Source organism: Lithobates pipiens, unplaced genomic scaffold, assembly GCF_037356315.1.
Source record: "Lithobates pipiens isolate NorthernLeopardFrog02 unplaced genomic scaffold, aLitPip1_a1.2 Scaffold_23, whole genome shotgun sequence".
Classification (NCBI taxonomy): Eukaryota; Metazoa; Chordata; class Amphibia; order Anura; family Ranidae; genus Lithobates; species Lithobates pipiens.
In genome coordinates, this window is record NW_027507785.1 from 74,101,437 (window position 1) to 74,128,747 (window position 27,311).

The 27,311-nt window shown below is 46.7% G+C and overlaps 1 protein-coding gene across 1 annotated transcript in view; it reads right to left on the bottom strand.

Moving 5' to 3' along the window:
- Nucleotides 1–16,723, bottom strand: part of LOC143927667 (ficolin-1-like) — a 35,455-nt gene extending 18,732 nt beyond the window's left edge. The window contains exons 1-3 of the mRNA XM_077451890.1: nt 16,468–16,723; nt 7,146–7,259; nt 1,290–1,334 (exon numbers count right to left, since the gene is read on the bottom strand). Coding sequence (XP_077308016.1) covers nt 1,290–1,334; nt 7,146–7,259; nt 16,468–16,537 — 229 coding nt within the window. The 5' untranslated portion in view covers nt 16,538–16,723. The remainder of the gene's footprint in view (nt 1–1,289; nt 1,335–7,145; nt 7,260–16,467) is intronic.
- Between the last annotated feature and the right edge of the window lie 10,588 nt (nt 16,724–27,311).

Consider the following 27,311-nt stretch of genomic DNA (forward strand, 5'->3'; position numbering starts at 1 on the left):
TTGTTACTTTGTTTACTGAATAGACATCCATGTGAGCAGCCATCTTCATTTAGTGTGTAAGCTCTGCTTCCTGCTCAGTAGTACTTCACTGCGATTGTGCTTTACTTTTTCTTTCTCTTTTAGCGCAACTCTACAGTCTAATGTAATAGCCTAAGACAGGGGTCTCCAAGCTTTCTAAACAATGGGCAAGTTTGCTGTCCTTCAAAATTTAGAGGGACCAGATTGTGGCCAATGGGAGTCAAAAATGTCCTGGCATTGGTTACAATGCTCCATCATTGGTATTAGTGAGAGGAATAGTGCCCCATCATCAGTGTTCATTAGCGGAATACTGCCCGATCATTGGTGTCAGTGAGAAAACTAGTACCCCATTATTGGTGTCAGTTGGAGGAATAGTGCCCCATCATTGGGGTCAGTGTGAGAAACAGTACCCCATCAATGGTGTCAGTTGGAGGAATAGTACCCCACTATTGGTGTCAGTGAGAGGAGTAGAGCCCTATTACTGGTGTCAGTGGGAGGAATAGTGCTCCATTGTTGGTGTTAGTGGGAGGAATAGTGCTACAAGGGCTAGATAAAGGCAAACAAAGGGCCACATCTGGCCCCCAGGCCACAGTTTGAAGACCACTGGTCTAAGATATATACTTAAAGGGATTTAGTAAGCGTAACAGGGGCTGCAAAAGGCCAAATTACAAGATGTAAATGTTAAATTATGATTGTGGTATCTTATCACATCATATAAATTAATGATTGTAACCCTACTTCCCAAGCATATGGAAAGGATAAGGCATTATTTTAGTGGGTTCTTCATCATCCTTCAACAGGACAGACACTAAATTAAGTGTATACTAAATGAAAAACTTTTTTTTGGTTTGTATAGGGTGGTGAGGGGGTTAGATCCACGGTCACGTTTGAATTGCTGCCTGTGTCCCCATAAGGAAGTTGCGCTGTCCCTGTTCTTATCACCAATGGCTCCAGAAACAAAAGTGATGCTAAATACAAAACCTTAAGTTGCCACCAGAACATTAATAGAGGGGAAATCATCTAATGAGGGATATTTGTTTCCATGACAACTAAGAGGGGTTGTCCTGTTGTCCTGTTGAGTCTACGGAACAGGACATGAAGATAATCACTGTAATGGGGCCCGAGTGGCAAATCAAAAAATAAATAAAAAATGTTTTGGCTTCAGATACACCTTAAGGAACATCTTCAAAACCAAGCAGTTGTCTGACAGATGAAATCAAAGTGTTTGGTCTCATGTACAAAAGGTGCGATAAAGACACCTAAAACCATACCTGGCGGCCCGGCAGGTCCAGCTTTCCCAGGTTCTCCCTTTGGCCCTGGCAGGAAAGAGTTGCAATAATATTTAGATTCATTTTTCTATTGGTCCAGTAACCACAATGATAATGAAACCATATCTGGCTTTACCATGCTAGTCTATACCCAGAGCAAACATTTCCTGAGAGCTCATGTATTCAAGGAGAGCAAACTTTATAGGATTAACTAAACTTCAACTGTTTTTTATTGCACCTTATTTCTCTACCCTTATACTTAAAGGATAAGTTCACCTTTTGAACATGTTACACCCATATTTAGGGTGTAACATGTAACATGTTCTGCAGCCCACACCCCCAAACCCCTGGCTCCCCATGACAGCGGGCGGGGGTTTCTACAGAGATTGGTAAATAAATAAAAACCACCACGACAGACTTACTTGTAGTTCTCAATGGAATATGAGGGCGCTGATCAGCATTCTCATAGTCCATTGACATTCCCTCCAACTTTCTAACTGAGAGCCTGAATGGAGATATGGGCAGAAAGTAGGAAAGAAATGGTAGAGTGTGCAGAAGCCTGACATTGCACCCATCATCCACCCAGGTGCCTGAGTTATAAATAATAAATGCACATTTTTTTAGTCACTGAGGAGGCTTGCTTTGGTACTTTGGACTCCCACGGTGGCTTCTACACTGCTTTAGTTTTGGAGCTCCCTGTAATGAATGGACTCTCAATTGGCTCCTTCACTAAGGCCCACTTTTATTGTATGCTTACTTTCAGTGATTTTTCTTTCTATAATTTATTTTTATTCTCTTTCAATGTATCTTTGAACTTGCTAGCAAATTTATCATCTTCAAATACAGTTATTTCCTTAAAACAGCCTCTGTGCCTTTCTGGAAGTATCTAGTTAATATCTGTGCTGGGCCAGCTCATTTCCCATTCCCTCCAGCCTCCTACATAACCTTTATGCAGTTACGGGGGGAGGAGAGAAAGGAAATACTATAGAACAGTGTTTCTCAACTGGGGTTCTGAGAAGTCCCCAGGGGTTCTGCCGCAAATCAACATTGGAACAGATGTATATCTGCCCAATGTTATTTCCAGTGTTGGTCCCAATGCAGTGAGTACCGTCAGAGTGCATTGATACCCGATAGCTCCTCTGTAGTTCCGGCCCCTGTGAACTCAGAGGGCGGCGCTGGAAGGAGCGCAGAGAGTGGGAGCGCTGAATGCAGACTATGGAAGCAGGGAGCACAGAGCAGGAGCAAGTGGCTGGATCAGGAGGTGAGCTCTTGTCTGAACGGTACCAGTGATGCACACTGTGGAGGTAGGGAGCAGAAAAAACAAGCACATGGCTGGATCTGGAGGTGAGATCCTGTGAATGGAAGGGGTGAATGCAGACTGCGGAGGGAGGAAGCAGAGAGAAGGACATACGGCTGGATCAGACTGAATGTACCAAGATTTAAGATCATAGTAGGTTTATGTTATGCCATAACTATACATGAAGCTACTATGATCTCACCTCCTGCTGCATTCTCTTCTCCCCCTCTCTGCAGTCTGCATTCAGCCGCTGCCATATACAGGATGTCACCTCCTGCTACGTTCAGCCGCATGCTTCTGCTCTCTTCTCCCCCTTCACAGTCTGCATTTAGTGCTGCCATACACAGGATCCCGCTTCCTGCAACATTCAGTCACAGGCTCCCACTCTCCCCCCAGCACCACCCTCTGAGTTCACAGGAACTCTAAGTACAGAGGAGGCATGAGGTATCAATGCACACTGACTGTATTCACTGCCAGTGTGCATTGAAATCAACATTGGAATCAGTGTTGCCAAACCGCTCGTGAATTTACGGGCAGCCCGTAAATTTCAGCCATTTTTCGGGCTGCCCGTAAATGCCTGTTAGGGGCAGCAGCCCCCATAAAAAATATGCGAGCCGGCCGTGCACTGCACCGTTCCGAAGCCTGTCGGGCTCAGCAAACCTTGTACACACTCGACCAGGTGGCACCTGAGCAGTAATGTGATGCTGCCGTCTGCCGCCATTTTTAAATAGAAGTCAATCATTCTTGGGGGTGCTGCGGCGGTACCCCACGAGTTTGCTACAGCAGAGGATGAGCTGAGGAGCAGTGAGGACAGTTACACTTGTGCGAGGGGATAATAAAAGGAGGCAGAGGAGGACATTACTGCTGATGTAGCCATGAAGGGGGCAGAGGAGGACACTGATGTGCCTGTGTGGACTGAAAGGTGAAAGGGACAGAGGAGGAGCCTGGAGGACACTGATGTGGAGAAGTAATATGAAGGGGACAGAGGAGGAAACTACTGTGAGGGGGGTAAGGAGGACACTACCATGTCCGTGCAGCCTCTGATCTCCTGATGTATCCTGTCCGTTCCGCAGCCTCTGATCATATCCTGTCCGCTCCACAGCCTCTGATCATATCATGTCTGCTCCCTCTGACCATCTCCTGTATTCTGTCCGCTCCGTAGCCTCTGACCATCTCCTGTTACTGTATCGTGTCCGCAGTCTCTGGCCAACTTTTGTATTGTGTCTGCAGTCTCTGACCATCTCTTGTATCATGTCTGCAGTCTCTGACCATCTCTTGTATCATGTATGCAGTCTCTTACCATCTGATGTATCATGTTCACAACCTCTGACCATCTCCAGTATCTTGTCTGCAGTCTCTGACCATTTCCTGTACCATGTATGCAGTCTCTGACCGTCTCCTGTATCATGTCTAAAGTCTCTGACTGTCTCCTGTATCCTGTCCGCAGCCTATGACCATCTCCTGTACCATGTCTGCAGTCTCTGAACATCTCTTGTATCATGTCCACAATCTCTGACCATCTCTTGTCTTTTGTCATGTGGACTGTGGAGAGGAGGCTATAGGATAAAATCAGAGCCACCAAGCTGGAGCCATGTGACTGAGCCCTGCACGGTGCACCTCAGAAGAGGTCAGTGACAGCGCTGCCAGGCCAATTTGAGGGGGGGCGGGGGTTGCTGATGTAAGGGGGGAGTGACTACAATAATGTAAGTGGGCACTGATATACCGTATTTATCGGTGTATAACACGTACTTTTTCCCCCTTAAAATCGGGGGGAAATCGTGGGTGCGTGTTATAAGCCGATCCCCACTGTCTGTGAGTCTAAAATACCGAGCGCCGCCGGAAAATACCGAGCGCCGCCGAACAAGACAGAGCCGATTGCTCAGCTCCGCTTGTAGTCCCGCCTCCTTGCTGTTTCTGGAGCGAACGCTGCGAAAAAGACCGAGCCGACTGTACAGTGTACTCGGCTCGGCTTGCAGTCCCGCCCATACTGGGCGGGACTGCGAGCGGAGCCCAGCCGAATACACAGTACAGATGGCTCGAGCTTTTTCGGCAGCGCTCGCTAGAGAAACAGCAGGGAGGACTGTTCGCCGGCGCTCGGTCTTTTTCGGCGGCGCTCGGTCTTGTTCGGCGGCGCTCGGTCTGTCTCGGCGGCGCTCGCTCGGTCTGTCTCGGCGGCGGGAAATTTAAACATGGGCAAGGCTGCAAACGGCGCTCGGCAAGCTTCAAATTACACTGCAAAGCTGCAAACAGCGCTGGGCAAGCTACAAATGATGCTGGGCAAGCTGCAAATAAAACTGATCATTCTGCAATTATGGACAAGGCTGCAGATGCACACTGATAAGGCTGCATTGGCGGGCATTTAAATGTAAGTTTTTTTTTTCCTTAAACTTCCCTCCTAAAACTTTTTTCCTTAAAATGCCCTCCTAAACTTGGGGTGCGTGTTATACGCCGGTGTGTGTTATACCCGATAAATACGGTATAGGTTTTCCCCTAAATTTACCCTGCAAGGCAATGTCATAATGTGCATCGCATACTTGCACATTATGAGAAACTTACCTTAAAACAAAGCCCTCTAGCTGACAGGGCTTCCATGTTCAACCGGACTTCCTTCCGGGTTCGCAGACTCTGACCGTCTGATTGGCTGAGCCATGATGAAGTCACTGTTTATGGCACAGACCTCTGAAGGAACAGCATGCCATTCCTTCAGAGCATGGCTCCTGGTCCATGCAATATCTCTGAATGTTTTTTTAGGGGGTCCTTAAGATCTCAAGCTTTTTGCCAAGGGTTCCCCGAGGGTAAAAATGTTGGAAAACCCTGCTATAGAGTGTCAGTTGGGTGACAGATCTGAATCTGCTGGAGCTGCTGATATCACTGCCAAGATGGTGCTGCGCAGAAACAGTCTGAGGGTTTTGGATGTCTACACAAGGGAGGCTTCTACAGGTAAATAACATATCTAAAATACATTAAATGCACATTATGAAGATTGTTCTTGAAATGAATGGTATGGTCACAGGTTCTCTTCAAGAGTTCATGCACACAGGGCTTACACAGGCATTTTAGATGCCTGGTGTAATTTCCCAGTGCTTTACTACACCCAGGGAGCTGCACATGCTGTATACAGCTGGCCATATGAGTGAATAAATTACCCGGTTGTGCTCTTGTAAACAACAATGTTTCTTTGCATTGGTTTTACCCGCACATGCACATTAATGTATTTTTCAAACATGCAATTTCACATAAAAAAAAAAAATGTTGGGTGCACATGCACTGGTAAACGTTGATATAGAGATAGATATAAAGGTAGATGTAAAGAAGCCTTGTCATTTACAAGAGCACTGCTGCGTACAGCCATCCATTTGCTGAGAATGCCACATGCGCTATATTTTAGTGCATTGGGCAGCATATTTAAATGAATGTGTTTAAACCACAGCAGTGGCAGGCTGGTGTGAATAGGCCTTCAGAGAAAATAGGTCTGACATGGTTTAATCAAACTGACCATGACAATTGGTGTTTTTTTATTAAGATAGCTTCTACTTTCTTTTATTAAGGGTAGTTTGGAATACACAAAATTTTTCTGTTAAATCATTTATGTTGAAAGCTCATCCATAGCCAGAGTGCAATTGGGAACAGGGGAGAAAGAGGATGGAAGTAGCATAGCTCTGGCTGCCTCTTGACTTCGCACAGTTAAACTCCATGCATACTGAAGCTCATAAACTAACATTTTTGGGAGTTTGGGCATTTTTTTTAACAGCCGATAAACTCCCCTCTATGTTATCCTATGTATCACACATGGATGTTTTTGAATGTTTATCATGCATTGGAGTTTATGGGCTGTTGTCTGCATGCCCTAAAATTGAGTTCAGGAGCTGTTTTTCTGACCACAAAAAACGCTTAGGCTTCATGTACATGGGACGTTTTTACAACCTCTCCTGAACGATTTAACTTGACAGATAGTAACCTGTGTTTAAAATGTCAGTTTTGCCGCGTTTGCGTTTAGAAGCGTTTTTAAAAAAAAATATTTTTTTAAAATAGTCAAAAATCTACCGCGCTTAGAAGCGCTTGGCGCTTGAAATGCCTCTAAACTCAGCTTCTGAACCCATTTTTTTTGCATTCCAAAAAAAAAGCCGCTAAACTCAACTGCCTAGAAACGACCCTGTGTACATGTACTGATAAGATGACATAGAGGAGAGTTCAGGAGCAGTTGAAAAAAAATGCCCAACTGCTTCTAAACGTCCGTTTAGCAGCAGCAGTGTACATGAAGCCTTAAAAGCGTTAAACGCGCATAAACGCCAATAAACGTCAAAAAACTATAAAAACCGTGGCTCAAAAAAATAAAATAAAATTCTTAAAGAAGAAAAACTCTCAAAAATGCTAACGTGGAAAATGCAAAAAAAAACTCTAATAAACGCTATTGCAAAAACGTTACAAAACTTTGAAAGACTCACTACAAAGCTAATGGCATTTTTATAACGTTGTTTTAACATCCAGTGTGCTTGGAGCCTTACAAAGGTTCCTGTGTATATTCTATGTGAGAATTCATATACGGTCAATTATCCACTAACCTTTCTCTGAGGGAGCACCGGGTTCACCTTTCTGGCCTGGAGGTCCAGGCAACCCAGGACATCCACGAAGTATAGCCAACTTGTCAGAGCCTTCAATTCCAACAAGTTTTACATCTGTAGGGAAATATAATTTAGGGAAATAGATTATACAGTAAGACAACATTGATATTTATTTAACATAATTCACTAATACATGAAAAGATTCTGTGCATTAGTCCTCTTCTATATGTACCTTCATAGCAACCTATGAAATACATTTTTGGGTATTCTAAAGAAACTTCCCCATAAGACCCCTATCACATTAGTGGACTGATCTAATTAATGGCTAATTAACCGGTGGTCCGTCTACATCCAATTGCCCATACAGGAAAGCAGGCTGTGTCTGTGTGTGCTCTGAAAAAGCGGAGAGATTCCCCGCTGAGCAGGCGGACTCCAATGGAGTCTGCCCCATGTGAAAGGAGCCTTAAAGAGAATTCACTGGTGTAGCTTCATATAGTCAACATTACTGTTTGTAGGCAGGTGCAGTTTATCCTCCTGTCTGTAGATGGCACTGGGTTACAGCGACGATACAGAAGGAAGGAAGGAAAAACCTGCACTTACAGCATAAAAAATCATCATGCATCTAACATAACACATGAAAAATTAACAATAATCTAGAAATTTTAAATATAACACCACCAAAAGTCCTCAGTAGTTTAAAACATCAAAATATAATGTGCTAAAATAAAAACTGGTGCTGAAATAGTCCACAGTCCCAGTATGAAATCCCAATGGGCATGGAAAATGGTCTTCTTTAATACCAAAAAAGCCAAGGTCCCAGTGCTCAAACAGGAAAAACGTTTACCAGAAATTCATGACCCCCCTAAATACAGTGGTCATGGTAAGCATGTAACCATGCCCAGCATGGTCATTCTCATGTTCCCAAGGGGTAATTTACCAGACTCTACTCTCTATGGAGAAGTGTCTTTGGAATATCCAAAAATGTATGTCATAGTGCTTTGAAGATACATATAGAAGACGACTAATGCACAGAATCTTTTCAAATTTCTTTTCAGTCTTTTTAAATTTCCTTTCACTGAAAAGTTTTTTCCCTGGTCACCAGTACGGTATTTGTACATCGATATCTTATCCCCTCTTAAAGTGGTTGTAAACCCTTACAAACCACTTTGACCTACAGGTAAGCCTAGATTAAGGCTTACCTGTAGGTCCAAGAAATATCTCCTAAACCTATACGGTTTAGGAGATATTTACCCGAAGACAGCCACTGCTGTCTACGGAGCATGCGCCGTAGAGAGCGGCGGGCAGGCGCACTAGGCAGGTCGCAGATCGCGGCAATATGCCGCGAGTGTCGGCTCCCATACGCATGCGCGGGAGTGACGTCATCACGGCTCCGGCGAATCACAGCGTCGGAGCCGCGAGACCCAGAAGTCACTCCGGGATCCATGGCAGCGGCGAAGAGGAAGACGGAGGACAGCTTCGGGGGCTTCGTTCTCAGGTAAGTTATTCATAATGAGCTAGAATGCTATGCATACTAGCTCATTATGCCTTTGCCTTGCAGGGTGTGTTTTTTATTTTTTTATTTGTTTCCCTTTACTTCCTCTTTAGGCGTCTCCTCTCCAGAGAGAATAAGTTCAATGCATGTAGCCTTTCCCCATAGCTGAGGTCCTTCAGTCCCTTTATTAGCTTTGTTGCCCTTCTCTGGACTCTCATTTTCCATGTAGTTGTCCAATGTCCACCCCATTAACTTGCTTAGATATTCTTGCAAGGTTTCCACATCCTGCATAGAAATGATTGCCCTGCTTAGCTTTGTATCGTCCGCAAAAACTGAGATTGAGTTGTTTATCCCATCCTCGAGATCGTTTATGAATATAGTTTAGGAACAGAACCTCCCTGGGGTCCCTACTTTCCACACCAGACCATTCCGAGTACTCCCCATTTATCACCACCCTTTGGACTCACCCCTGTAGCCAGTTTTCAGTCCAGGTACTCACCCTATGGTCCATGCCAATGGACCTTAGTTTGTACAGTAAACGTTTGTGGGGAACTTTATTGAATTTACAAAATCCAGATACACCACATCTATGGGCCTTCCTTTATCTAGATGGCAGTTCACTTCTTCATTGAACATTCATTGATTGGTCTGGAAAGAATGTTTCTTCATAAATCCATTGTCAAAGAGTATTCATCCATACAGCTGTAAAGGTTCCTGCTGGGCCAGTATGCGTGATGACATCATGATGTCCGGGCCTTGCCGCTATGTGTTTTGTCAAAATATGGCATCTTCAAGGGAATCCAGAGTGAAGTTACAATACATAAGTGAATGGAGGATAAGAGGAAGTTTCTTCCTCTGAAGCTTTTGAACGTGTCCTCAGGGAGGCAGCTGTCTGATTGGACGCTGTTACCCTGGATGACTTCTGCGGCCATCTTACATTTCAATGCATATTTTGTATTTTATTCTTACCAAAGAATTTTGGTTCAACAACAACAATATAAATGAACAATTCAGAAAGTAAAAGATTGCATGGTAACAACACATACCCATATGACATTTTTTCCACACAAATAGAGCTTTCTTTTGGTGGTATTTAATTGCCACTGGGTTTTTTATTTTTTGCTAAACAAATGAAAAAAAGACCAACATTTTTTCTTAGTTTCTGTTATAAAATGTTGTAAATAAATAATTTTTCTCCTTCTCTGATGTGCGCTTATGAGGCTGCACTGATATGCGGCAATGATGGGCACATGGGCACTGATAGGTGGCAATGATGGGCACTGATAGGTGGCAATGATGGGCACTAATGGGACTGCACTGATAAGTTGGCATTGATGGGCACTGTTAGGTAGCACTGATACAGTGCACTGATGAAGCTGCACTGGTAGGAGGCACTGATGAACCCTGATACGCTAGGGGGGTCATTAATCTGTATTGCTATTTTTAATTGTATTGCTATTTGTAATATGTAGCATGCAGGGGGTTAATGTATTACCATTGGTCGCTGGTGCATTTGTGACCAGTGACAGTTAATTAACCCCTTTGTGCTGCATTAATGGCAGTGTTTATTAACTCCTTTCTGCCGCAGCACGCTGGGTGGGGCCTAGGAAGCTCCTGTCTGGCTGGGCAGAGAAGTGATTGTGTACCACTCTGCTACAGCTCTGCAAGTGTATCTCTGTGTAGCGGCGGCCGTATACAGTGTCTTTGCCCTGCGTCTTTTTTACCGGGCATCACAGCCACCCTGCCCCCTGGCCTAGTCCACCACAATATCCCGGGACAAAACCGGGGACAGACGGTGTGGTATCCTCGGTCCAGGGATTTCCCCGGGATACGGGGACATCTGGTCACCCTACTGTAGAAGCTCCTCTCTCCTCTCCTGACTCTAAAATGCTTAGCTGAGAGCAGCAGGAGCCATTGTGAGCAGAAAGCAGGGGATGGGGCGAGCTGGGCTGTGTGTCTGAATAGACACAAACAGCCCGTCCCAGGAGCAAGCCCACACGAGTGCCCCTATAGGAAGTAGCTTCTTATGGTTGCACTCAGCGGGGTGGAGGAAACAGGATCGCCAACGGGGACCCAAACAGACAGGGGCTGCTCTGTTCAAAACCATTGCACAGAGCAAGTAGGTATAACATGTTTATTATTTTAATGAAAAAAACAAAAACAGGAAGCTTTAAAGTGTTTTTAGATCCTGAAGTTTTTTTTTTTACCTTTTATGCATTTTTTGCAAAAAAAGTCTGTTTAGCAGCCCCTCTTAATACTTACCTAAGCCCGATCTTTTAAAGTGCCCTTTACCATTGATATTGCCAACAGTTCTATCAATTTGCTACATAGAGGTGAGAGTGTTTGGGGCCTTCTGTGTTGCCCCTCTTTCTCCCGTGTTTTAAATCTTTTTTCTAACATCATACAGTTTTGCCATTTTTTATAGATACTCCTTAACTATGCATCTGCTCTATGTAACCACGAAACACGTACAGCTCCTTTATGATGCCACGTCACAGTTCCCATATCTACTGGTTGTACTATGTTACATTTTTATTATAATGAACCAATCTTTTATTGTTACTACGTCTATATGATACCATTGAAATTTGGTCTATATGCTCAAGGTCTATTACTATTTAATCATGTTGAGATAATTGTTTTATATTATGAACTATTTTTATACATTGAGACTTAATATTATGTCCAGATACTTTGTATATATTATGAATTATTCAGAATTTATCTCAATAATATATTGTATCATTTTGACACTCTCTCGTCTATGTGTATGTATACCATTTGCAATAAATAACCATTTATTGATTGGTCCATTCTGATTCAGTAATGTGCTTCATATAAAGTCCCACAAATTGCTCCCTCTTGTTCAAGATATTAGGGATGGAGGTATATAATTTATTATTGCCTCGTTTAAAGTCCCAAACTTAGTTTAGTATAGTCCTAGTTCTCTAAGCCCGATCATTCTCCAACGATGTGCAAGAGAGTCGGGACTCTCACTTCTCATTGGCTAAGACCGCAGCGGGAGCCATTGACTTAAAATCACAGCTCCTTTAAAAATTATCTTTTTTAAAAGCTTTTTTTGCATTGGTACATTTGCCCCAGGGCAATATCCGAGCCCCCATACCGTTTTTATGGCCAATAACTTGAATATAAGCCTTCAAAAAGGGGACTTTTGATTTTTCAAATTTGGGTCCCATAGACTTCAATGGGGTTTGCAGTTCTGGTCTGAACTTTTGCGATGTTCGAGAGTTCTGGCAAGAACTAAACCGGGGATATTCGACCCATCCCCACTGTCCATGAAAATTGTACAGTTCTCCAACACTGTGTACAGCTTTATCACATCCAACAAGTAATTTCATTAAACGGATTGTACAGTATTTTTTTCACATTGGTACATACGGCAGTGCTGTTTCCCATGCTTTTTAATTGACAATAGTTCACTAGTTAAAACTACAAACAGGCTGTTATTAAGAATTGGATAACAAGAATTTCCCTCAATAGATTTTAATGTTTACAAATGTAAAAATGTTTGCAAAATTTGCAAAAGAGTTTGTGGACAGAACCTAGGCAGATTTGCCAATCCCTAATAGTACACAATGCAGGTCTTTGCATTCCAGTATGTTGGCTTCTAAATATATATACTGAGTAGACATGTGCATTGCCAAAAAATGTGTCTTTTTCGTTTTTTTGTTTTTTTTTTCAGATTTTTGGATCATTTGTTATGATCAATATTCATTATTTTGAATAAATTCGTAACTTCGGGTTAATTCAAATTTGTTACGATCCATCTGTTTAGAGGCAGTATCCGTTGTTTCGATAATTCAAATTTGGATAAATTTTAATTCATTATGTTCCATTAATTTAGATGTGGTATTTGTTTTTTTGATAACTCGTAATAATTCGAAAAAATGAAAATCAGAAATTCAAAAATATGAGAATTTGAAGGAATGAAAATTCAAAAATCCGAAAATAAGTATGAAAATCCGAAAAGCCCAAAGAACAAAAATCTGAAAAATAAGAACGAAAATTTGAAAATCCGAAACAACAAAAATCAGAAAATCAGAAAATCTGAACGAAAATCTGAAAATAAGTATGAAAATCTGAGAATTCGACAGGACGAAAATGTGAAAATAAGAACGAAAATTTGAAAATCAGAAAATCTGAAAGAACAAAAAACATTCGGATAAATTCTATTATAATTAAAATATTAAGTTTACTAACCATTATTATAGTTTTTTATTATTATTATTTATTAATTTTTTTGTAATTATAGTTAGAAACTATTCAATTATAGTTATTGGAATTTCCTTTCAAATTTGGCTGTTAGTGAACGTAACAAATATGAATTCAAAGTTATGAATTTTCCGAAATAACAATAGCCGGATAATTCGTAACTTTGAATAAATGTGTATTCATTATATTCACTAACAGCCAAATTTTAAAGGAAATTCCAGTACCGATGATTTAATAGTTCCAGTACCTATGAAAAATAGTTTATAACTAATATAGTTTTTATTATTATTATTATTATCATTAATACAAACAATTTGGATTTTCGTTCTTTCGAATTTTCGGGTTTTGTTCTTATTTTTGGATTTTCGTTCTTTCTGATTTTCGAATTTGGGATTTTTGTTTTTTCAGATTTTCGTTTGTTAATTGGTTTTTTGTTAGTTTGGATTTTTCCGAATGAATGAATATGCTGTCTTCTGCGCATGCGCCGATGCATAGTAGCCCATTATGCTTTACCTTTGCAGGGAAACAAAGAGGAAGTAAAGCCCATCAGGGTTTACTTCCTCTTTAAAGTTCAATATGCAAGTTATTGTCATAAAAAGTGTTAATAATGCTTAAAGTGAAACAGTAAAAGTGAAATATTCCTTTAAATTTCGTACCTGGGAAGTGTCTATAGTATGACTGTAAATTGGTGCATGTTTCCCATGTTTACAACAGTCTGAGAGCAAAATTACATTTCTAAAGGAAAAAAAGTAATTTAAAAGTACTAGCGGTAGCACTGGCTATAATGAATTGTCGGGTCTCTGCAATACACATAAAAGTCATTGAAAAAAACGGCCTGGGATTCCCCAAAGTGCATTACCAGACCCTTTGGGTCTGGTATGAATATTAAGGGGAACCCCGAACCAAAATTAAAAAAATAAAGGGATTTTAGGGGGAACCCCATGCCAACTTTAGAAAACAAAATGGTGTGGGGGTCCGTCTAAAAAATCCATACCAGACCCCTATCCGAGCACGCAACTTGGTGGAGGGGGGGGCGAGAGAGCACCCCCCCTGAACCATACCAGGCCACATGCTCTCAACATGCGGAGGATGTCTGAGGGTGGGGCCACCCGGTGACCCTGCCCCCCTCTGACGCACAGGGACTTCATGGGGACTTCCCTGTGGCTTTCCCCCTAATGTCACAGGGGTGCGGGGTCACCAGCCCCTTCTGACACCACGGGCAAAACCATAGGGAAGTACCCGTGAAGTCCCTGTGTGTCAGAGTGGGGCTGGGTCGCCGGTTGCCCCCCCCCCTCAGTTATATAAGAACTGTTAGAAGAACCGAAGCGTCACACAGCGGGAACCTCCCATGGATGCAGATCGTCCAGAGAATGAAGCAGGGAAGAAGAAGCCGGAGGAAGATGCGGACGAGAAGGCCAGAGTGAGAAGCAGAGGATCGTAGGAAGAAGCAGAGGAAGAAGCGGGGAAGAACAAGATGGAGGAAGAAAACCGAATGAAGACCAGAAGAGGATGGAAGAAGAAGACATTGATAAAGGAATTGTCAAAAACCGGCTATTGTCTTTTTTTAAATTTTTGACACTTTTTTGGTGAAATGGTAGGGGTACATTTATACCCCATTACCATTTCACACGGGGGCGTGGGATCTGGGGGTCCCCTTGTTAAAAGGGGCTTCCAGATTCCGATAAGGCCCCCGCCAGCATACCCCCACAACCACCGGGCAAGGCTTGTGGGCATAAGGCCCCTGTCCCCATCAACATGGGGGCATTCTCCCTGTGTTGAGAGCATGTGGCCTGGTATGGTTCATGGGGGGGTGCTCTTTCTTCCCCCCTCTTTTCCTGTGGCCTGCCAGGTTCCATGCTCGGATAAGGGTCTGGTATGGATTTTTAGTGGGACCCCCACGCCATTTTTTTTTTGTTAAATTGGTGCGGGGTTCCCCTTAAAATCCATACCAGACCCTTCAGAGTCTGGTATGGAATTTGGGGGGACCTCATGCATTTTCTTTTTAAATTTTGGTTTGGGGTTCCCCTTAATATTCATACCAGACCCAAAGGGCCTGGTAATACACTGTGGGGGAATCCAAGGCCGTTTTTTTCAATGACTTGTATGTGTATTGCAGGGAACCAACAATTCATTATAGCCGGTGCTACTGCTAGTACTTTTAAATTACTTTTTTCCTTTCGAAATGTCATTTTGCTCTCGAACTGCTTTAAACATGGGAAACATGCGCCACTTTACAGACCTACTATAGACATCTCCCAGGTATGAAATTTAAAGGAATATTTCACTTTTATTGGCTCACTTTAAGCATTATTAAAATCACTGCTCCCAAAAAACTGCAGTTTTTAAAACTTTTTTTGCATTGATACATGTCCCCTGGGGCAGGACCCAGGTCCCCAAACACTTTTTATGACAATAACTTGCATATAAGCCTTTAAAATTAGCACTTTTGAATATTCATGTTCGTGTCCCATAGACTTTAATGGTGTTTGCATGTTCAAACAAATTTTTTACCTGTTCGCAACCTTCTGCTGCGAACCAAACAGGGGGGTGTTCGGCTCATCCCTATTCCTAGCATCTAATTCACAAAGCAGGTGATTGTGATCGACTCTCTATGGAGCCGGTTCTCACATCTCTGCAGTGGCTCAGGAGCCGTGGAGCCCCGTGCATCTTTTGTTCTGTTTCAGGTCCCAATTCTGCCAAAAATTCAGGGCTGAAATGGGACCTGAAACGGTGAATGGAGACACACCGCACTCCTGCAGTGAGCCGCTGCGTTCTCTAGTGTGAACCCAGCCTTAATCAGTGTCTCTCAAACTTTGTTGTCTTGCGGTGCACCAAAAAGATCTAAAACTTTTCACGCTACACCTGAAAAAATGTAACAATTTTTGAGGTGAAGAACTTATTTATTTTTCAATATATATTTCATTTTAAATTTACAGTGAAGGATGTGCTTGCTTTCAAGAGCAAATCAGATTGAAGCAACGCTCCAAAGTAAACAAACGGAACAAACAAATGGAACGGTCTCTATTATTATAATATAGTTAGATCGATCGAGTTCTACCAAGATCTCGCACAAGTCTCGCATTATGAAAGGAATCGATAAATGACAGACTGACAGGGATTGCGTTTTTATACATGTTACTTTTTTAACTTTTGCGACATTGATTTACCATTCAATTTTTCGATATGTTAATGGTTTCAAAACGATAACAATTTTAAATATTTTTTCAGAGAAAATTGAGTACTGTCCGTGATACTTTTTTTATTTGCACTAACATACAATTTTTCAGGACAAGCTTTCGGGGTATGTCCCCTTTACTGATTTACAAATTGTAAATCAGTACTGCTTGGACCTTGAAGAAGGGGACATACCCCGAAAGCTTGTCCTGAAAAATTGTATGTTAGTGCAAATAAAAAAAGTATCACGGACAGTACTCAATTTTCTCTGTCACAATTGCACTAATACGGCTACAATCACATTAAGTAAATATTTTTTCAAAACTCACTTGGCACACCTGAAAATCGATAGTGTGCCAGGGCACTCATTTTGAGAATCACTGCTCTAAATTGTCCCTTCTACAGTTTTATGATTGGACTTACCTGGGCAGGTCTCTTCAGTGTGTGTAAGAGAGGTCATCAGACACAATACGGAGGCTACCAAAGTCCACATAGCGGCTTCAAATGTAGCTTTTCTTCAGATCTCTTTCAGAATGAGGTATTATCTGTCTTCTGTTTGTTAAAATATCTTAGTAACTCCTCCCCACCCCTCTTTCCCTATCCTTACACAATTCACAGTCTTTGTTCCTTGTGCTCCTGGAATTTACATCACAAATGTATTGACCAGTATAAGAACTGCTATGTCTCCGGCTCCAGCTAGATCCTTTTGGCTCCAAGCAATGGGAATGCGTGCCCATTCAAACATGTCAAACAGTAAACAACATTCTTAATTATTGCCTAAGACATTTAAAGGGATTATTTTGCAAAGCTTGGTTGCCTTTTGTTTAGTTATTTCCTTCATACTGTACCTTATCAAGCTCATATCTCTTAGATCTGAAAGCATATGTCAAAGAGAAAAGAAAAAGGGAAAAAAGACATATGTAGTACATCTGTGCAACGCATGTACATTTTTTCATGTCCCCCTCTGTCCCCACACACACATCTGTTCCCCTCTGTAACCTCCTCTCCCCACACACACGTTGACCTCTGCCCCCCCCCACACACACATCTGTTCCCTCTGTCCCCCCATACATCTGTTCCCCTCTGTAACCTCCCCCCCCCCCACACACACACACATGTTCCCCTCTGCCCCCCCACACACATCTGTTCCCCTCTGTAACCTCCTCCCCCCCCACACACACACACATGCTCCTCTCTGTCCCCCCCCCACACATCTGTTCTCCTCTGCCCCCCCAATACATCTGCTCCCCTCTGTAACCTCCTCCCCCACACACACATGCCTCTCTGTCCCCCTGTACACATCTGTTCCCCTCTGTCCCCCCCATACATCTGTTTCCCCTCTGTAACCTCCTCCCCTACACACACATGTTCCCCTCTTCCCCCCCACACACATCTGTTTCCCTCTGTAACCTCCTCGCCCCACACACGCGTTGACCTCTGCCCCCCCCACACACATCTGTTCCCCTCTGTCCCCCCCATACATCTGTTCCCCTCTGTAATCTCCTCCCTCCACACATGTTCTCCTCTGCCCCCCCCACAAACATCTGTTCCCCTCTTTCCCCCCCACACATCTGTTCCCCTCTGTCCCCCCCACACATCTGTAACCCCCCCACACACACGTTCCCCTCTGTCCCCCCCACACATCTGTTCCTCTCTGCCCCCCCACACACATCTGTTCCCCTCTGACCCCCCAATACATCTGTTCCCCTCTGTAACCTCCTCCCCCCCACACACATGTTGACCTCTGCCCCCCCACACACACATCTGTTCCCTCTGTCCCCCCCATACATCTGTTCCCCTCTGTAACCTCCTCCCCCCCACCCCAATTGCTTCATCAATCCCCTGAACACCTGTTCCTCGCTGAACCCCCCCCCCCCCACAACTCTGTTTATCTCTGTACCCTCCCTGCACCTGTGTACCCTCCCCGCACCTCTGCTTATCTCTGTACCCTCCTCGCACCTCTGTACCCTCCCCGCATCTCTGTACCCTCCCCGCACCTCTGTTTATCTCTGTACCTTCCCTGCACCCGTGTACCCTCCCTGCACCTCTGCTTATCTCTGTACCCTCCCCGCACCTCTGTACCCTCCCTGCACCTCTGTACCCTCCCCGCACCTCTGTACCCTCCCCGCACCTCTGTATCCTCCCCGCACCTCTGTACCCTCCCCGCACCTCTGCTTATCTCTGTACCCTCCCCGCACCTCTGTACCCTCCCCGTACCTCTGTACCCCCCCCCCGCACCTCTGTACCCTCCCCGCACCTCTGTATATCTCTATACCCTCCCTGCACCTCTCTACCCTCCCCGCACCTCTGTTTATCTTTTGTACCCCCCCTGCACCTGTGCCCCACTGTATCCCACAATCTGTTCCCCTCTGTATCCACCCCCCACACACCTGTTCCCCTCTGTAACCTCCCCCCCCCACACACACACACACACACACACACAATACCCCTCTGTCCCCCCCCCCATACATCTGTTCCCCTCTGTAACCTCCCCCCCCCCACACACACACACAAGTTTCCCTCTGCCCCCTCATACATCTGTTCCCCTCTGTAACCTCCTTCTCCACACACACATGTTCCCCTCTGTCCCCTCCCACACATATGTTCCCCTCTGTCCCCCCCACCCCCACACATCTGTTCCCCTCTGTCCCCCCCCCCCCACACATCTGTTCCCCTCTGTCCCCCCCATACATCTGTTCTCCGCTGTAACCTCCCCCACACACACATGTTCCCCTGTGTCCCCCCCATGCATCTGTTCCCCTCTGTCACCTCCTCCCCCCACACACACGTTGACCTCTGCCCCCACACACAGACATCTGTTCCCTCTGTCCCCCCCATACATCTGTTCCCCTCTGTAACCTCCTCCCCCCACACATATGTTCCCCTCTGCCCCCCCACACACATCTGTTCCCCTCTGTAACCTCCTCCCCCACACACACACATACACGTTCCTCTCTGTCCCCCCCCCCCCACACATCTGTTCCCCTCTGCCCCCCAATACATCTGCTCCCCTCTGTAACCTCCTCCCCCACACACACGTGCCTCTCTGTCCCCCCCATACACATCTGTTCCCCTCTGTCTCCCCCATACATCTGTTCCCCTCTGTAACCTCCTCCCCTACACACACATGTTCCCCTCTTCCCCCCCCCCCCCACACACATCTGTTTCCCTCTGTAACCTCCTCGCCCCACACACACGTTGACCTCTGCCCCCCCACACACATCTGTTCCCCTCTGTCCCCCCCATACATCTGTTCCCCTCTGTAATCTCCTCCCCGCACACACACACACATGTTCTCCTCTGCCCCCCCACAAACATCTGTTCCCCTCTTTCCCCCCACACATCTGTTCCCCTCTGCCCCCCAACACATCTGTAACCCCCCACACACACGTTCCCCTCTGTCCCCCCCACACATCTGTTCCTCTCTGCCCCCCCCACACATCTGTTCCCCTCTGACCCCCCAATACATCTGTTCCCCTCTGTAACCTCCTCCCTCACACACATGTTCACCTCTGTCCCCCCCACACATCTGTTCCCCTGTCCCCCCCCATACATCTGCTCCCCGCTGTAACCTCCCCCACACACACATGTTCCCCTGTGTCCCCCCCCATGCATCTGTTCCCCTCTGTCACCTCCTCCCCCCACACACACACATTGACCTCTGCCCCCCACACACACACATCTGTTCCCTCTGTCCCCCCCATACATCTGTTCCCCTCTGTAACCTCCTCCCCCCACACACATGTTCACTTCTGCCCCCCACACACATCTGTTCCCCTCTGTAACCCCCCCACACACACACACACACACACACACACACACACACACACATGTTCCTCTCTGTCCCCCCCCACACATCTGTTCCCCTCTGCCCCCCAATACATCTGCTCCCCTCTGTAACCTCCTCCCCCACACACACGTGCCTCTCTGTCCCCCCGTACACATCTGTTCCCCTCTGTCCCCCCCATACATCTGTTCCCCTCTGTAACCTCCTCTCCTACACACACATGTTCCTCTATTCCCCCCACACACACGTTTCCCTCTGTAACCTCCTCGCCCCACACACACGTTGACCTCTGCTCCCCCACACACATCTGTTCCCCTCTGTCCCCCCCATACATCTGTTCCCCTCTGTAATCTCCTCCCCCCACACACATGTTCTCCTCTGCCCCCCCCCCACAAACATCTGTTCCCCTCTTTCCCCCCCACACATCTGTTCCCCTCTGCCCCCCACACATCTGTTCCCCTCTGCCCCCCCACACATCTGTAACCCCCCCCCCCCACACACACACACGTTCCCCTCTGTCCCCCCCACACATCTGTTCCTCTCTGCCCCCCCCACACACATCTGTTCCCCTCTGATCCCCCAATACATCTGTTCCCCTCTGTAACCTCCTCCCCCCCACACACACGTTGACCTCTGCCCCCCCACACACACACATCTGTTCCCTCTGTCCCCCCCCATACATCTGTTCCCCTCTGTAACCTCCTCCCCCCCCCCACACACACACACACATTCCCCTCTGCCCCCCCCACACACACATCTGTTCCCCTCTGTAACCTCCTCCCCCACACACACACATGTTCCTCTCTGTCCCCCCCACACATCTGTTCCCCTCTGCCCCCCAATACATCTGCTCCCCTCTGTAACCTCCTCCCCCACACACAAGTGCCTCTCTGTCCCCCCGTACACATCTGTTCCCCTCTGTCTTCCCCATACATCTGTTCCCCTCTGTAACCTCCTCCCCTACACACACATGTTCCCCTCTTCCCCCCCCCCCCACACACATCTGTTTCCCTCTGTAACCTCCTCGCCCCACACACACGTTGACCTCTGCCCCCCCACACACATCTGTTCCCCTCTGTCCCCCCCATACATCTGTTCCCCTCTGTAATATCCTCCCCGCACACACGCACACATGTTCTCCTCTGCCCCCCCACAAACATCTGTTCCCCTCTTTCCCCCCACACATCTGTTCCCCTCTGCCCCCCAACACATCTGTAACCCCCCACACACACGTTCCCCTCTGTCCCCCCCACACATCTGTTCCTCTCTGCCCCCCCCACACATCTGTTCCCCTCTGACCCCCCAATACATCTGTTCCCCTCTGTAACCTCCTCCCTCACACACATGTTCACCTCTGTCCCCCCCACACATCTGTTCCCCTGTCCCCCCCCATACATCTGCTCCCCGCTGTAACCTCCCCCACACACACATGTTCCCCTGTGTCCCCCCCCATGCATCTGTTCCCCTCTGTCACCTCCTCCCCCCACACACACACATTGACCTCTGCCCCCCACACACACACATCTGTTCCCTCTGTCCCCCCCATACATCTGTTCCCCTCTGTAACCTCCTCCCCCCACACACATGTTCACTTCTGCCCCCCACACACATCTGTTCCCCTCTGTAACCTCCCCCCCCACACACACACACACACACACATGTTCCTCTCTGTCCCCCCCCACACATCTGTTCCCCTCTGCCCCCCAATACATCTGCTCCCCTCTGTAACCTCCTCCCCCACACACACGTGCCTCTCTGTCCCCCCGTACACATCTGTTCCCCTCTGTCCCCCCCATACATCTGTTCCCCTCTGTAACCTCCTCTCCTACACACACATGTTCCTCTATTCCCCCCCCACACACGTTTCCCTCTGTAACCTCCTCGCCCCACACACACGTTGACCTCTGCTCCCCCACACACATCTGTTCCCCTCTGTCCCCCCCATACATCTGTTCCCCTCTGTAATCTCCTCCCCCCACACACATGTTCTCCTCTGCCCCCCCCCCACAAACATCTGTTCCCCTCTTCCCCCCCCACACATCTGTTCCCCTCTGCCCCCCCACACATCTGTTCCCCTCTGCCCCCCCACACATCTGTAACCCCCCCCCCCCCCCACACACACACACGTTCCCCTCTGTCCCCCCCCACACATCTGTTCCTCTCTGCCCCCCCCACACACATCTGTTCCCCTCTGATCCCCCAATACATCTGTTCCCCTCTGTAACCTCCTCCCCCCCACACACACGTTGACCTCTGCCCCCCCACACACACACATCTGTTCCCTCTGTCCCCCCCCATACATCTGTTCCCCTCTGTAACCTCCTCCCCCCCCCACACACACACACACATTCCCCTCTGCCCCCCCCACACACACATCTGTTCCCCTCTGTAACCTCCTCCCCCACACACACACATGTTCCTCTCTGTCCCCCCCACACATCTGTTCCCCTCTGCCCCCCAATACATCTGCTCCCCTCTGTAACCTCCTCCCCCACACACAAGTGCCTCTCTGTCCCCCCGTACACATCTGTTCCCCTCTGTCTTCCCCATACATCTGTTCCCCTCTGTAACCTCCTCCCCTACACACACATGTTCCCCTCTTCCCCCCCCCCCACACACATCTGTTTCCCTCTGTAACCTCCTCGCCCCACACACACGTTGACCTCTGCCCCCCCACACACATCTGTTCCCCTCTGTCCCCCCCATACATCTGTTCCCCTCTGTAATCTCCTCCCCCCACACACGCACACATGTTCTCCTCTGCCCCCCCACAAACATCTGTTCGCCTCTTTCCCCCCCACACATCTGTTCCCCTCTGCCCCCCCCACACATCTGTTCCTCTCTGCCCCCCCCCCCCCCACACATCTGTTCCCCTCTGACCCCCCAATAAATCTGTTCCCCTCTGTAACCTCCTCCCTCACACACATGTTCACCTCTGTCCCCCCCACACATCTGTTCCCCTGTCCCCCCCATACATCTGCTCCCCGCTGTAACCTCCCCCACCCACACATGTTCCCCTGTGTCCCCCCATGCATCTGTTCCCCTCTGTCACCTCCTCCCCCCACACACACATTGACCTCTGCCCCCCGCATATACACACATCTGTTCCCTCTGTCCCCCCCATACATCTGTTCCCCTCTGTAACCTCCTCCCCCCACACACATGTTCCCCTCTGCCCCCCACACACATCTGTTCCCCTCTGTAACCTCCTCCCCCCCACACACACACACACACACATGTTCCTCTCTGTCCCCCCCCCACACATCTGTTCCCCTCTGCCCCCCAATACATCTGCTCCCCTCTGTAACCTCCTCCCCCACACACACGTGCCTCTCTGTCCCCCGTACACATCTGTTCCCCTCTGTCCCCCCCATACATCTGTTCCCCTCTGTAACCTCCTCCCCTACACACACATGTTCCCCTCTTCCCCCCCCCCCCCACACACGTTTCCCTCTGTAACCTCCTCGCCCCACACACACGTTGACCTCTGCTCCCCCACACACATCTGTTCCCCTCTGTCCCCCCCATACATCTGTTCCCCTCTGTAATCTCCTCCCCCCACACACGCACACATGTTCTCCTCTGCCCCCCCCCACAAACATCTGTTTCCCTCTTTCCCCCCCACACATCTGTTCCCCTCTGCCCCCCCACACATCTGTAACCCCCCCCCCCCCACACACACACGTTCCCCTCTGCCCCCCTCACACACACATCTGTTCCCCTCTGCCCCCCAAACATCTGTTCCTCTCTGCCCCCCCACACATCTGTTTTCCTCTGACCCCCCAATACATCTGTTCCCTTCTGTAACCTCCTCCCCCCCACACACACGTTCCTCTCTGTCCCCCCCCCACACATCTGTTCCCCCCTGTAACCCCCCCACACACCTGTTTTGCTCTGTAACCCCCCCCCCCCACACACACATACACACACCTGTTTTCCTCTGCACCCCCCCACCTCTGTAACCCCTTCCCCCACATATCTTTTCTCCTCTCCCCCCCCCCAGCACATCAGTTCCTCTACGCGCCCACTCCCACACCTCTGCCCTGTCCCCCTTTGTAACCCCCCCCACACCCCCCTCTGTACATAATGCAATATGAACCTGACAGCAGTAAAAGTTTTTTTTAAAATTCAGGTTACTGGGTGGTGTTTTTCCACTGCCTGTGCGAACGCCATGTTAACCTCACTCCAAGCAGAGCGGCGCTGCTTCCTGTCCTCACAAACTATCCCGACAGTCCAGGAGAAGGAGGGTGGGGTAATTTGCGGCAATCCCGAACTTACATGCAGCCTGGGGCTTCCATCTCATCCAGCCGGTTCCATGTATCCTGCAGGCAAGCACTTCAGGGCCAGCCGGTGCTCTGCTCTTTGTCCAAGCTCTCTCCCCTCCTCTTCTCACTGCCGCCGCTAGGGAACAATAGAGACCCACATGTGGTGGTACAGAGACAGGTCACACTCACTGGCAGTGGCACTGTGATCATCAGGGGCGCGCAGCGGCGCAGGGGATGTTTCCTTTCCTTCCTTTATAATGGATACAGTACCCCGCCGCCGCTGCACTGGCGCCTCTGATACTGTATGGAGGAACTCGGGAGCAGAGCGGCTGCTTGTCAAGTTAATTGCTGAGGGAAAGAGGGAGTAGGATCACCAGTGGCTGGGCGCCCTAGGCGGCAGTGCGCCCTAGGCGGCTGCCTAGTTTGCCTAGTGGTAGCACCGGCCTTGAGTGTGGGATGTGTTCGGAAGTGCTCGAAAGTGGTCGAAAGGTATCCAGGACCTGCGTGGAGCACAAGTGGCTGGCGTTTGAGGCCGTTCGTAAGTAGGAGTCGTTCGTAACTCGGGGACTGCCTGTATCTTCAAAACAAAGTGCCCCTGTGCATATATACTTCCTCCACATCAATTCACCCTGTTCGTGTCCCTCAAGGGTTTGCACTCACCTGCCTGGTTTGACCCCCTTTGGCATACACCAAGGTAGGTTCCCAAAGCTTTAAACTGCTGCTTTCATAGAAGGTGTCGCTATCCAGGGACTTTACACTTCATACATCCACAGGTAGAGACTCAGGAGAAAAGGAACTATGGGTAACATTATAGCGTATCACTATAAAGTTATTGAAACTTTAAAACCACTCACAAATCTTGTGCTGATCCCGGCTCCTGGAATGATCTGCCAATGTGTCAGATGGGTATCGCAGCTGCTCCGAACTGTTTTGGAGCCAGCGTGCATCCCGAACAGCGGAAGTGGCGTGGTGCCACTCATAAGTGTGCAGTATTGGCACGTGCACTTTCTTTAGAACTTTTTTTGCACCTTTAATATTTGTATACATGAATGAGTGTTGCATGGAATGTGTTTTGATTTACTGTATATGTATGCAGCTTTCTTTTAATGTATTCACTTATTGCAAAGGTATTTACCTTTTAAAGAGCAACAGCTACCCTAAATTATTTCACATAATCCTTTTGCACAAGTGATTTGCACATTTCTTTTAAAACTTGACAAGGGTTCAAATTCTCCCATACTTTATCCAAAACTAGGAAAAAGGTTTTTGACTTTGCATACGCTTTATTGATGCAACAGTGACCTTGAGTGGTAAATCATAATATTGCAGTATAAGAAATGTGTTGCAGGATTTTAATGGAAGAAAAAGTTAGGAAACCAGAAAAAGTTTCATTTTCTTAAATTTACCAAAAACTTTTCTTAGTCTGAAAGTTCTCAATGCTACCTTTCTTGCTTGTACATACATAAGTTCACTAGCATGGGTGGGTCCATACTGGATGAGAGAGTTTTCCTGGTCCTCATCAGGCAAGTCATGGCAGAGCAAGATTTTTTTATCCATAATTTAGGGTGCCCATCATTTGCCCATAACAGCAGATGTGTACAAAACATCCCAGAGACACAAAACCAGCAGTGCACTTAGGCAGAATGTTGTCACTTTAAGGCCTTGAAAGCAGCCTTAAAGTGTATTAAGGATAAAACACACAGGCACCACTCTAAGTGCAGTATAACAGTAAATTGAATGCACAAAAATTGAATGCACAAAAAAACGTAATTTTTGGCACACAGTGGGTGCATCCATGGAGCTGCTTGCTGGTGACTATGAGCGGGTTGCGCCAGTGGTCACCAACGCTTCCTGGATTTGGAACATATAGTGAGCCAAGGGATGACGTCGCTCCTGGATTGTAAAGAACCAATAGGTGACATGTGCTCCTTCTTCAGGCCTAACAGGGGCCATGTTGGATGAGGGCTTATAAGCACTGATGCCTCTGCTGCTGGGTCCTAGAGTCCCGTGGCTATGGATATATCACACACATATATTGCTGGCCTAATGATGATACAGAGAAAGATATATGAAGCTCAGCAGATGGCACTATAAAACTACTTTACTAATTGGGCATACGAAAGGATCAATGAGAACATAAAAATTAATGTAATAAGAATGGGCATTAAGAAACACTTATACGAATGGCATCACAAAACAGCATAGTGCAGCACACAACAGGAGAACACACACACATGCACATTAGGGTTGCCACCTGTCCAGGATTCACCTGGACAGTTTGGGTTTTCAATCATGTGTTCGGGTTTCAGTCCACCTGAAGCCCGGACACATTATTCAGACCTGGCTGTGGCTGAGTGATTTGGCCACACCCACTGTGTGCCAAGGCACGCTCTGTGCGCTCCATTACTTCTCTCCTTGGGGCACCCAAATGTATCCCAGGTCTTTTATAATCCTATAGTGTTTACAGAAAAAAAATGTATAAAATAATTGCCTTGTTCTTCTAAAGTGTTCGGGTTTGGCTTGAAGAAAAGGGACGCACAGTTCGTATGTTACATGTGCATCTGGGTGAACACATAACCAACATCTGCAAAGGTTTTGATAAGCATAATGTGAGTAAGCATTATGATTTGAAACATAATCGTGACCCAAGGGGTACCACTTTTTTAGCAATTGAGAAATATGTACCTCATTGGCGTGGCAGTAATGCTAAGCGTACTATCTCAAGAGCTGAAACTAATTGGATACATAAATTGGGTACGCATATCCCTGGGGGACTTAATGTTGAGTGGGACATCAACTGTTTTATTAATAATGGTTGATGTCCCTCTCTTTGGTCCGTCCCAATGGTTGTGTTTATCTAGTGCAAACTGGGTACATAGAATGCCTGTACTTTGATGATTAAATACACTTTTTGTAACATTTTTTGAATGTCAGTTGTATTTCATTATTGCAAAAAAGTGGCATGGTTTGTTTATTTTTCATTTATTTATTTCTTAATTTTTATGTTTTATTCATTTCTTATTAGGCTATTTTGCAAATAGACTATGGGTAATGTTCGGCAGTTGATGCTGGTATGTAATTTTTTATTAGATTGCGGTACGCATATATATTTACATATAAATTCTTTATTATTTTTTAATATTAGATGGTGGCATTTATATTTATTTTTATATACATTTACTCATTTTTTAATTTAATTTAATTAAATTAATTTA